At 41.6% G+C, this 11,748-nt stretch overlaps 1 protein-coding gene across 5 annotated transcripts; it reads left to right on the plus strand.

Moving 5' to 3' along the window:
• Window positions 1–11: 11 nt before the first annotated feature.
• LOC101155550 (serine/threonine-protein kinase BRSK2) lies at window positions 12–11,489 on the plus strand. Of its 5 annotated transcripts, none has more exons than XM_020711994.2 (19): window positions 12–1,194; window positions 1,277–1,371; window positions 1,566–1,651; window positions 2,231–2,371; window positions 2,638–2,754; window positions 2,934–2,967; window positions 3,155–3,223; window positions 3,318–3,464; window positions 4,365–4,396; window positions 4,508–4,672; window positions 5,011–5,108; window positions 5,481–5,634; window positions 5,731–5,791; window positions 6,245–6,875; window positions 7,034–7,082; window positions 7,181–7,304; window positions 7,582–7,835; window positions 8,673–8,762; window positions 9,062–9,209. In XM_020711994.2, exons 1-18 carry the CDS (start codon window positions 1,110–1,112, stop codon window positions 8,734–8,736), a joined length of 2,406 nt encoding a protein of 801 aa, XP_020567653.1. In that variant the 5' UTR covers window positions 12–1,109; the 3' UTR covers window positions 8,737–8,762; window positions 9,062–9,209. The 5 variants fall into 5 exon arrangements, with proteins under 5 accessions (XP_020567653.1, XP_020567652.1, XP_020567651.1 ...); XM_020711993.2 differs by having other exon boundaries at window positions 88–1,194; window positions 5,484–5,634; window positions 7,625–7,835; window positions 9,062–11,489; XM_020711992.2 differs by having other exon boundaries at window positions 91–1,194; window positions 7,625–7,835; window positions 9,062–11,489.
• The last annotated feature ends 259 nt before the right edge of the window (window positions 11,490–11,748 follow it).

Here is an 11,748-nt window from a genome sequence, read left to right on the forward strand (position 1 = left end):
AAAATTTGTTGCAGCCCCACTGCGCGAACAGCTCTGAGGTGACAAGGACGCGTGGATCTTTAGAGGAACATCAGGAGGAGGCGGAGGGCGGGGGAGAGGAGGCACGAGAGGATGGAGAGAGACCCGGATGCTGATGCGAGTGGAGCGAAGGAAGGAGGAGAGAGAGAAAATATCGATTTACGGCAATAAAACGGAGCATCATCCGAGCGGCCTTTACCTGGAGGTTAACTGTAGTCAGAAAGTGAGAAGGGGGATAAAGCAGCGGACAGCGGCCCTTCGTGTTTTCTCACCTGTGCACCCGCCAGTGACGGAGGAGGACACGCCAAAAGGAGAGCGAAAAAAGATGCTGTGATCCGCTACTTGCAGTGATGTAGGGAGGCAGAGACGGAGCAGAGGCAGGGATGGAGGGGGGGCCACTGTGCTAAAGATGGTTGTTTGGAATTTAAAACGCCTTTCGTTCGGAAATATTGCGGGGATGTGGCGGCGGACTGACGAATTTTCGGCTTTGCTGAGAAACTTCAGGCGTTGTCCGCTCTTTTGACAGCCGCTAGCAGAGACGTTGAAGCTAAAGCTAGCCTCGCTGCTGCTGTGTGGGAGAACGGTGGCGAGGCTACCTAAAATAGCATGGAGTTCCACTTGTAAAATAGGCCCAACAGAGAGAATAACATTGATTTATTTATTTTTTTCTGCGCGAGCGCTGTCACGCCACACGACGCAAACGCCTCTTGGGAGTCCTAGTTTGGACATATTTTAGGCGCGTGAGCAAATTATACAAATAATAAGCTAAACCAGTTAACCCAGTACGTCACCGTCACAGCCATTCCTCTGCTTTATTTGAACTAGCTATTTGTGTTAAATACTTTAGGATGTTTAGCATTGATCAGAAAACCAGAACATGTAGCTTGGTTTCTTTTGCAAACCCCAGTTTCCTCATTTATTTGCTGTAAATGTTGGACTTGTGCTGATTTACATGTGACATGGTAACCTCAGAGGAATCCCTGTCCTAAACCCCTTCTCCCCTGTAACAACCCCTGTACAAATCACAGTAATCGCAATAATAGCAGTGCAGTATTAGTTCTATTTGTGCGTTAGCCTTCAGTGAGAGCAGTATGAGTAAGGAACTGTCTCTGAGTCAGTCAGCTCAGTATGTCGGGCCCTATCGTCTGGAGAAGACTCTGGGGAAGGGGCAGACAGGTGAGCAAAGAATAGTTTTTTGCGCTACAGGATGTATAAGATGTGTCAGGCTTATTTATGCTTCTTCGTTTGGTCTCCATAGGGCTGGTCAAGCTGGGGGTCCACTGTATCACGGGTCAGAAGGTAGCGATCAAAATAGTCAACAGAGAAAAGCTGTCCGAGTCAGTCCTGATGAAGGTACAGTGGTTGCAACTCCTATTTTCTACTGTCTTGCTGCGTTTACGCAAACCAATTCTTAGTATGTTCTCACTTCTCTCGTCTGATGTTAATTAACCCCAGCTCTGATGATTCAGAAATGTCTCATACTTGCTTGTTGCTTTGGTGTCTTCACATCTGTCTTTTTTCTGTCTCCTCTTCCTCTGCACAACTAGGTTGAAAGAGAGATTGCCATTCTGAAGCTGATAGAGCATCCGCATGTGTTGAAGCTGCATGATGTTTACGAGAATAACAAATATCTGTGAGTTCCTCAGCGCCTTTAGACGAGCCCTGTTCCTTGCATGCTTTCACGCATTTATATTTAGATGGGTTGTTAAAGACTGACGCGTAGATATCCATCACTTTTCAATACATTTTTTGATTTAAAGCTTGTTTGGTTTGGTAAACGTTGAGGCAGCCCATGATTTTATCAAGAAATGGGATGTTCATAACAAGCGTTTCAGGCTGGAAATACTTGTGAATCTTTTTATTCTTTTCATTATTCTAAAGTTTTAATCCCACTATTTTACCATTGTAATTTTTTTGCTAGAATTTTCAAAAAATGCAGCCGAAACTTAGAATATATTTAATACATTTTAAATCAAATGAAAGCTGAAACACAAACAACAACAAATGCAGAGCAACAACAATATAGAAAACTATCCATAAACATCGTTTTTGTTCTATGAATAGATGTAACTCTGGGTAAAACAGTCAAAAACAATATCATGTATTATTGTGTAATTGAACAACACAGAGATCAATAAAAGCCTAACTGGTCATTTTGATAAACATATTCAGTTTTATTGTATTCATTTTTCTTTTTGCTGTTTTTGGACAGTTACCTGGTGTTGGAGCATGTGTCAGGGGGGGAGCTCTTTGACTACCTGGTGAAGAAGGGCCGGCTAACTCCAAAAGAAGCCAGGAAGTTCTTCAGGCAGATCATCTCTGCTTTGGATTTCTGCCACAGTCATTCCATCTGGTTGGTTTCTGTGCCAAGTAGTGATTCTTAGAAGGAGGTTTGGTCTCGTTCAGGGTAAAGATGTCTTCCCCCGCCGCTAAATTGCAAAGCATTTTCGATCCCTCCCTTTCAAATAATTACACGAAAAATTCAAGTGTCAGCTTAACCAACATAAAAAGAGGAAATCTTTGAATTTGACAACCTCAGCTATGAGGTTCCATTAAAACAACAAGCTACAGTGATTTGTTATATAAGCATTAGTAGAATGTCTTGTATTTTCTCTTCAGTCACAGGGATCTAAAACCGGAGAACTTGCTCCTGGACGAGAAAAACAACATTCGGATCGCTGACTTCGGTATGGCCTCCCTACAGGTGGGGGACAGTCTGTTAGAGACCAGCTGTGGGTGAGTGACAGCTCTGGCTGTTAGCATTTTTATGGAAACGAATCCATTGGAAATGGTTCAACAGCAGCCATATGAACACAAGAAAAAAACAGATTGTCATCAAATCTTTTGTTACTGCTGTTGTTGAAAGAGTCTAAAAAATGTGTAACCATGAGGATGTTTACTGGTTTTGGTTGCAGATCACCACATTATGCTTGTCCTGAAGTTATACGGGTGAGTGCTTTGATTTTGTGAGATCCTTAACCATTGTTATATTAAATAATAATGCAGTTGAATTGATAATTAAGAACCACATTCATTTAACTGTATGCACTGACCATCAGCCCACAACAAAAATCATTTCAAGAGTAATTCAGAAATCTCATTTAAGGGTAAAAATGTGTTTTTTTTTCTTTGTCAGGGGGAAAAATATGATGGACGGAGAGCGGATGTGTGGAGTTGTGGGGTCATCCTGTTTGCCCTATTAGTGGTCAGTGTGTTTCCAATTTTTCTTTAAATGTGACCTTCTTTTTTTTAATCAAACATTTTTTCTGTCCTCTCTCCTTTGTCTTTCCATCCAACAGGGTGCCCTGCCTTTTGACCACGACAATTTACGCCAGCTCCTGGAAAAAGTGAAGAGTGGGGTATTCCATATGCCTCATTTTATACCCCCAGACTGCCAGTCCCTGCTCAAAGGCATGATTGAAGTCAACCCTGAAAAAAGACTTACGGTCTGTGAATTACCCCATAATCCCTGGTCTCATACAGAGAAATTTCAAAGAAGTCCCATTCTGTCATATTCATTCATATATTTCAATATAATTTAAAAAAAAAAAACTGCTTTTATTGTTCTATTATTATTTATTCCTTTTTGTTTGGAATATACTATTCTTTCCAAGAAAGCTTAGAAGAAGTGCCATAAATTATGCAAAAATTCTGTTTGCTACAATGACCGAGCAGTTCTGACGTGTTCTATTTATGGCTTAAAGAGGACAAAATTAGATATGTTTTATCTGAAGAATGATAATTGTGTCAAACGCTTCATAGAAAGCATAAAAATCTAGCAATCAGGAGTCGATTCCTACAGTTTCAAAAAGGTGATTATGCATAAACAGGTGGGTTTGTGTGAGTTTGATCTATTTTCTGTAGGTGTTGCTTTTTCTTCTGCATTGAAGTGTCCTGTTTGCCCAGCCAGCACCGCCTGCTGGCAAATGCTGCATTTTTAAAAGTGTTAGGACAGTTACTTCCACATTTTGGAACTGCGTTCATTTTTTTTTTCCTGTTGAAAGTTAAGTTGTCTAAATTTACTTTATCTGACAAAACCTACCAGCACAGCAGCACCAAAAGCTGCTAGCGCAAATGATAAATAAAACCAAAAACAAGAAACACAGGTCAGACGTTATCCATGTTAGAAGTAGTTTTAGTTCTTACTTACTGCTAGTGTGTCTTGTTGCCAAATGTGTTTGAAATCCCCATCACCGTTGCAGCTGTTTACCATCCTGGGTCAGTTAATAAAATTTGTAGAAATTTAAAGACAGAAAAAATAGAACTATTTGCTCAGCACAGTGACCATCTGGCCGTTAACAGACTGTAGAAATAAATGGTCCCATCTGCTCTGTTTCCCCTTACAGCTAGAGGCGATCCAGAAACATCCCTGGTATATGTGAGTATCGCTTTAATGCTGTAGCGGTTCTTTGCTGTTGGGACAATAGGTTCCCTCATTATGCACCTATTTGGTTCCAACATGTGTCATTGTATGTGTGCGCGCTCACAGCGGTGGCCGTAACGAGCCGTGTCCCGAGCAGCCTCCTCCCAGACGAGTGTGTGTGAGGCGCATCCTGTCTCTGACTGAGCTGGACCCAGACGTGCTGGAAAGCATGTATTCACTGGGATGTTTCAGAGATCGAGTCAAGCTTACACGGGACTTACAATGTGAAGAGTGAGTGTGTTGGATCTGCTAGCTTGACCACCGTGTCAACTGTGTGAACATACCCACAATACCTGGAACAATAATGCAGATGAATCGTCCAGTGTGGTTGGCAGCGATAAAAACATTCTGTTACCAAATTATTAAAGTCATATCCAATAATGCTTTTAATTGAAATGAAAATGTTCACATTTTATTATAATATACAAAGTATTTTTTTGTATGACTTGTCTTTTGTACATTTAGTCTTCAGATTTTGGCTCTCAAAGTAGAAATGGATATGTTTTAGTTAATTTTTTTGGACCTGAGATTTTGTTCTGATTGTCTTTTTTCCTGTTGTTTTGTGTCAGAGAAAACCAGGAGAAGATGATCTATTACCTATTGCTGGATAGAAAGGAGCGATACCCCAGCTACGAAGACGAGGACTTACCTCCGCGCAATGACGTAGGTCAGTCACTGAATGGCAGGATGCACCTACTTTAAAGAAGAAGATTCTTTTCTCGGTTTGTCTCTGAAAAGCCATCATATCATCGTCTTTGAGTGGGAAGTCTATCTAAAAGGATCCTTTACACATTTGGGTTCGTTTTTATGCAATAGAAAGATACCAAACAAAGACACCAAAGATAGCAATGATCACTTTTATTAATAGGGAGCAACTTTTTTTTTTTTATTTCAAGTGAGTTTTTTTTTCCTTTTGAATAGACTAATATAAGACCACTTTCCAACTTACAAAATTAATCAAGCATTAAGTAAGACAGCCAAAAGACACAGATTTAGTGTAAGCTAAAAGCTGTAACACAATTATGGTGGAATTCATCAGCAGACCCTCCTCGAAAGCGCGTCGACTCTCCAATGCTGACGCGCCATGGCCGCTGCCGACCGGAGAGGAAAAGCTTGGAAGTGCTGAGTGTTACAGAACAGGGGTCTCCTACCCCACCCCGCAGGGCTTTGGACACAGCTGCACACAGCCAGAGGTACAGTTCGAGTCACATGCAGACGCAGTATGAGCTCTATCAAGAGCACACCAAGTCTTCTTTAGTGTAATCTTTGCCTGGGCTTTTGTCTTTCAGGTCTCGCTCAGTCAGTGGAGCATCAAGTGGTCTCTCATCCAGCCCTCTTAGCAGTCCCAGGGTAAGATTGGGATTGGTGGTTAAAAAAATCCATCTGATACCAATCATATTCCGAACTAAAAGAGTATAATTGATATTTCTTTTCATTGTAGAAATTCTAATTCTGGTAAAGCTAAGTCAATGTTACAGTTTGTCTCATGAAAAGCTCAAGAAAAGAATACTTTACAAATTCTCCACAGAAACACCTTCACTGCCACTGTTCTCTGTCTGTATTCCTAACACTGTCACTGTCTGTCTGCCTCTTAACTTTCATATGCAAAGAAAAGTCAGAAAACAGCTAAAGAATCTTTCTTGATCGTTGCAATCCCATTAAGCACATTCACTAATCACAAGATGCACTCTTCTGTCATTGAGCATGATATTCATTTCCATCCTTTCTTCATTTTCCGTCCCTTCTCTTTCTTGTTTTCCATTTCTCTCACCCCCCTCGACCCACAAACCCACTGCTCCCCAGTCCTATCAGAGCCCCGTTTTCACTTTCAGCCAATCAGACGTCACCTCTTCCACCGCATCTCCTCTCACAAAGGAGTCCAAACAAGGAACGGCCACCACTCCTCGCTCGCCTCGGGCTCACGACAAGCCCAAAGCACCCTCCAATCCCAAGACCCAGACCCTGCCCACCAAAGGACCTGCCGAACGGCCCCATCTCCAGCCCATCAAATCCCTGCCTCTGCACAACCCATCCTCCCGCTCGCCCTCACCTTCCCCACTCCTTTCACCCATTCCCCGTTTCTTCTTCCCTTCATCCTCTGTCCTGAAGTCGGTGACTAAGAGCCTCTACCCAAACTCTGCCCACTCTGTACCACAGGTTACTCCCCAGGGCTCTCCGCTGCCCACACCGTTGGGCACCCCTGTCCACCACCCTCACCACCCTTCTTCTACCCCGCCTTCCTCTTCTTCCTCCTCGTCCTCCTCGCGGGCAGAGGGAGGGGGTGGGGTGGGCTCCTTGTCGTTGACCCCGCCCTCCAGTCCAGGAGGGGGAAGTGGAATGGCGGCCAGCAGCTCTGCCCACTGGAGGACTCGCCTGAACTCCTTCAAGAACAACCTTTTGGGTTCTCCCCGGTTCCATCGCCGTAAATTACAAGGTGGGGGCTGCGGATATACTCCGCAGTTTGGTCCCAGGTCTCTGGTCTCATGTGTTCTATGTATTGAACTCTACATTTGCTATCTCACCATAATAGTCTTTTGGTTTAACGTTAAATGTTCTTGATAGACAGTATTTTAACTCATGTGTGTCTCTTAGTTCCTACATCAGAAGACATGTCCAGTCTAACCCCAGAATCCAGCCCAGAGTAAGTGTTGCTGCTGCTGCTCGTACAGCGTGAAGGTATTTCAGCAATAAATACATGTGTGTCTGTTGTTACATATATTTTCCTTTCTTGGTACAAAGGCTAGCTAAGAAGTCGTGGTTTGGGAATTTCATCAGCTTGGAGAAAGAGGAGCAGATCTTTGTTGTGATCAGAGACAAACCTTTAAGTTCTGTTAAGGCTGACATTGTCCACGCTTTCTTATCAGTAAGTATGTGCGATGGTCTGTCACTCTGCTTGTTTTGTGTGAGGCATGGCCTTCAAGGAGACAAGAATTCACAAGCATGTTCATACTACACACCTCATTTCTCCATTATTTCAGTTTTCTCTTTTATTTCTATTTTTTTTTATCTTACTCACTCGTGGCACGCAGATGGATCACTTTGCTTTCACCAATGGCTCACTCTTTCTCTCTCCTCTCCTCACCCTCACCCTTTGTCTCCCTATACTCACGTTGGCCCCCATACCTCTCCCGCCTCGTAAGTCTGTCGGTCTCTCTGCTTCTTCTCTGTCTCCCCACCACACAGATCCCATCTCTCAGCCACAGCGTCCTTTCGCAGACCAGCTTTCGGGCCGAGTACAAGTCCTCCGGCGGTCCCTCCGTCTTCCAGAAGCCCGTCAAATTCCAAGTGGACATAGCTTTTTCAGAGAGCGAGAGGGAGCGAGACAGGGAGAGGACAGAGAGGGAGGGCAGGAGGGAGGCAGGAATCTACAGCGTGACGTTCACCCTTATATCAGGCGAGTACAGCATGGAATTGTGAAAAGCCCCAAAGAAAACAATATGGTCAATATTAATGTCCTTGTTAATTCATAAAGATTATAAATGTAAACCTTTTTCTGAAAAACCTATAACACAGTTGGTCAGTTTTAATGTGCTTTTAATTGATTTGAAATGGTTTTTCAAAGAAAGGGTTAATTTTCTGTTTTTACAAATCTAAACAGACTATAATTTGTTGAAGAATTATATTCTAATAAATATAAAAATAGGAGTTGATCTTTTTCCATAGTGTTCCCAGTGGTCGTTTGATTATGATTAGGCTGTTTTTAGCTAAAAATCCATAAACGTGGGTCGTTTTCTTGGACATAGTATCTGCAGAGCGGCAGTAGTTCATTAGAAATTTGCCTCTAAATTGTGGGCGAGACCTTGGTGCAAAGCAACCCCGCCCCTCTTCCTGTCGTGGAGCGAAATGGGAAGTTTGTGACCCAAATATGTATGCCGCAAATATGCTTTTTTTAGACAGCATTTTTTCATTTGTTCTGATTCACAACTATTTGAATAATGATATACTCAGAAATGCAATTTTAAGCTTCATTTTATTTTTATATGGCCTCCATCATCAGAAAAAGGCTACAAGAACATGTTAAAAACACCAAAAGCACAACGTGGATCTTTAATTTATTAGGTAAATCATCTAGCTATACATGCTTTAAAAATAGAAGCATTTTGGATAAGAATGTTGAAATCCAAACCTAAAGGATTTCCAGCTGGAAAGGAGTTCCACGTTGGCACTCATGGTCTCCTTTATTTTTGGGAATTAAAAGCTTGTGTCGCTGTTCATTTTTCTGCAACACCAGGCCCGAGTCGCAGATTCCGACGGGTGGTGGAAACGATCCAAGCTCAGCTCCTCAGCTCTCATGATCAACCGCTGATGCAAGTCCTATCTGGTAAGACGGCTTACACACCTGTCCAAACAACAGAGCAAGAATGAAAGGACTCGCTCCTTTTACTCTTTAATGTACTCAATTAGCTCTTAATAAATAGAAAAATTAGCCTTTTAGTCTATAGTTTTTTAAATAGGAGATTTTTTTGCATTTTGTGAGTTTACCAAAGTTTTCCTACACATATTTACTTCAAAAGACATGAGCCGCCGTCTGCAACAAGACAGAGAATAAAAAATACGACATCCTTTGATGTTCACCGCACACTTCTACATCGACAGTGACTCTCCCGTCCCCCTGTACAGATCCCTTCCCAGATGAGAAGAACAGCCGGCCCCACGGGACTCCCACCCGCCAAAACTCGAGGCGCTCTGAGGGTGGGGGCGACAGGTGCGAGTGGGGAGACCGAGCAGATGGCGGATGCATAGGAGGAAGCGGAGGTGTTCTGCAGCGCAGAGGGTCAGCAAAAGAGAGAACCCGTCTGCTGTCCTCGAACGGAACCCAATCCCAACCATAGGATAGAAGACCAGGCTGCAGCGGGCTCCAACCAGAAAAGACTCTGCGTAACTTCATTTCCAAGTACCCCTGCAAGCTGTGAGCTGCTATTCTTCCTTGACTAAGTTACTAACGTTGTTTGACTCTAGCAAGGATCGAGCTTTTTCCTTCCATCAAGCTTTTTTTGTTTGATCTTACGGATCACCAGGATCTCTGTCCCACATGAGAAAGAAGAGGTGTGGAACCAGCCTACAAAGGAAAAAGATCACATGGACGGGCATTGCATCATAGACACAGCTTCACAGAATTAACTGTATCATGAAGTGCAACTGTGCATGCCAGTTAGCAAACCAGCTTGCTAAAGGATGCTGACATGACTACATAGGCTAGTCTCTACTTTGAGGAATCTGGCGCCAAAAAAATGGATGGCTCTGTGGTGGTTCTTTAATTTACTCTTTAAATTAACCAATGCGCTTGTATCAGAGTTAAGCCTCATGCAGACAGTAGTCTAAACACGACAGGAGAATCCTTTACCAACACCAAATGAATGAGAGAATATGAACAAAGATCCAGTTTTTTGTTTCTAGAGAAACTGTATCTTGAAATAACTGAAGTCTCTCTCTCGATAAAAACAAAACCAATGAAGTAAGCTAAGTATGTGAATGTGAAAAAAACTGTATTTAGTTGGTATTTCTTTTTCTTTTGAGGATGTTTTTTTGCACAGTGATTACCATAGAGACACCAGTTGAAACACTTGGAAAGAAGGTCTATCATGCACCTACAGTATATGCAGGTATTTGCTAGAACCTCTACTTTATTTATCATTTTGTATTTCCTTTTTACTCAAAGATTACATCCAGTAATGGCCCTCTAAGTTTGCATTGAACCACCATCGATCTGTGATGTTTTTATTTGATCAGGTATGTGAACATGACTATATGAAAAGAAAACATCCGTGAACCGTTTCATGAACTTCATCGGAGCTGTTTGTCCCCCAGACTGAAAAAACAAACAGAACTCCTGGACTTTGGATCGAACAAAAACCACCTTTCCTGTCAAATCTGTCTCCTGTTGCCATAGTGTCACACACTGACTTGTAATAAAATAAAAAAAACAACACACAAAGGAATTTTATTAATGGACATTTTCATAATGCCGGACTTGAAAGACTTGCAGCATCGATTCTGTGTTGGAGAATACATGAAAGTGGAATGCAAGCCTAACCCTGCTGTCTTCACATCGTTCACCAACAAGCCAAGTAGTTCATAGCTGCCCATCACTGAGTGTTGCACCATTCTGCAAGCAGACGTAGCAACTTGGACATTCATGTATTCCTCCAATATTCTGTAAGACCAGTCAGTGTTGTTCACCAGTCTTCCATACAGCACAATATGCAACAAGAGTGCAGGATGTTTTCAGAGCACTGCTACAGGTCCGCTTCTTTCAGCTGCATTTTAATTGTAACTATTTATTTATTTGCTTATTTATTTATCATGTGGTTTATTTTGGTTAACACGGTACATTTCATGCCAATATCGTGCATGGATCAAACGGAAATGACAAAAAAGTCCTGTTGGGGTTCATCCCTGATCAGTTAGAAGTGAATCGTATACCTCTTGTGTGCACTTCCTTCCATTTCAAATGATTTTGCACTCTTTCTGTTGTCGACGATGCTCATCTGCATCATCTCTGATCATGTTTCAGATAGATTATTAATAACTCAAATAAGGCCGACTTCAACTTCTCCGCCAATGCATTATGAGCTGAATGTTTAGCCATTTTTGTCTAGCCCAATAACATTGAATCGATCATCCGAGTAAAACCCAAACACATTATTTCTCACAGCTAATTTGAGATATTTTGCATTTTTGCCTTGTTCCTTTGATGTGCCTGTCAGCCGCTTCACCTCTGTTGTGTTGTCTGTTATCACAAGAGAAAACGTACAAAGTTGTTTGCCTCACTGTCCATACACAATTTCTATTGTTCACCATCATCACGTTTATTTAGTCACTTCCACTTCCCTTTCATTGATCCAACTCTGGCTAAGATTGTAAACTATTCTCCATTCATAAAGGTTGCTAGAGTAAGGTGTTAAAAAAGAAAGGAAAAAATATGTCTGTAAAATAATTTAAATATAAAAAGTGCACTATGATAACTATTGCCTGTGATTAAAAAATAAAATTATGATTAAATTGATGGTCAAAATAAAGACAGTTCCCCCTTATTGTTATGATTACAGTAATAAACTCTAAGTTTATATGTGTGTCTATTCAGTTTGTGGGTTATAATGATTTGTTATCTTCATATCTTATTTGTTTTTATTTAACATGGAGCTCTAAAATAATCTAATTTATGCACATATTCGGTGTATTTCACTGTCAAAGAGTAGAATATATAAATAAGAGTAGAATATATAAATAGATGTATACTTTTTATGGTGGTTGAAAATGTGTATAAATATGCCAGTTATCAGATACCCTGCAGGAATAATAAGATG

Source organism: Oryzias latipes, chromosome 19 (assembly GCF_002234675.1).
Source record: "Oryzias latipes chromosome 19, ASM223467v1".
In the NCBI taxonomy this organism is placed as follows: Eukaryota; Metazoa; Chordata; class Actinopteri; order Beloniformes; family Adrianichthyidae; genus Oryzias; species Oryzias latipes.

What these genes read in the sequence shown, in the direction of transcription:
- LOC101155550 (XM_020711992.2), top strand. Translation starts at nt 1,110, where the DNA reads ATGAGTAAGGAACTGTCTCTGAGTCAGTCAGCTCAGTATGTCGGGCCC. An exon ending in TCTGGGGAAGGGGCAGACAG is followed by an intron (nt 1,195 to 1,276) that starts GTGAGCAAAGAA and finishes TGGTCTCCATAG; the next exon opens with GGCTGGTCAAGCTGGGGGTC. An exon ending in TGCCACAGTCATTCCATCTG is followed by an intron (nt 2,372 to 2,637) that starts GTTGGTTTCTGT and finishes TTTTCTCTTCAG; the next exon opens with TCACAGGGATCTAAAACCGG.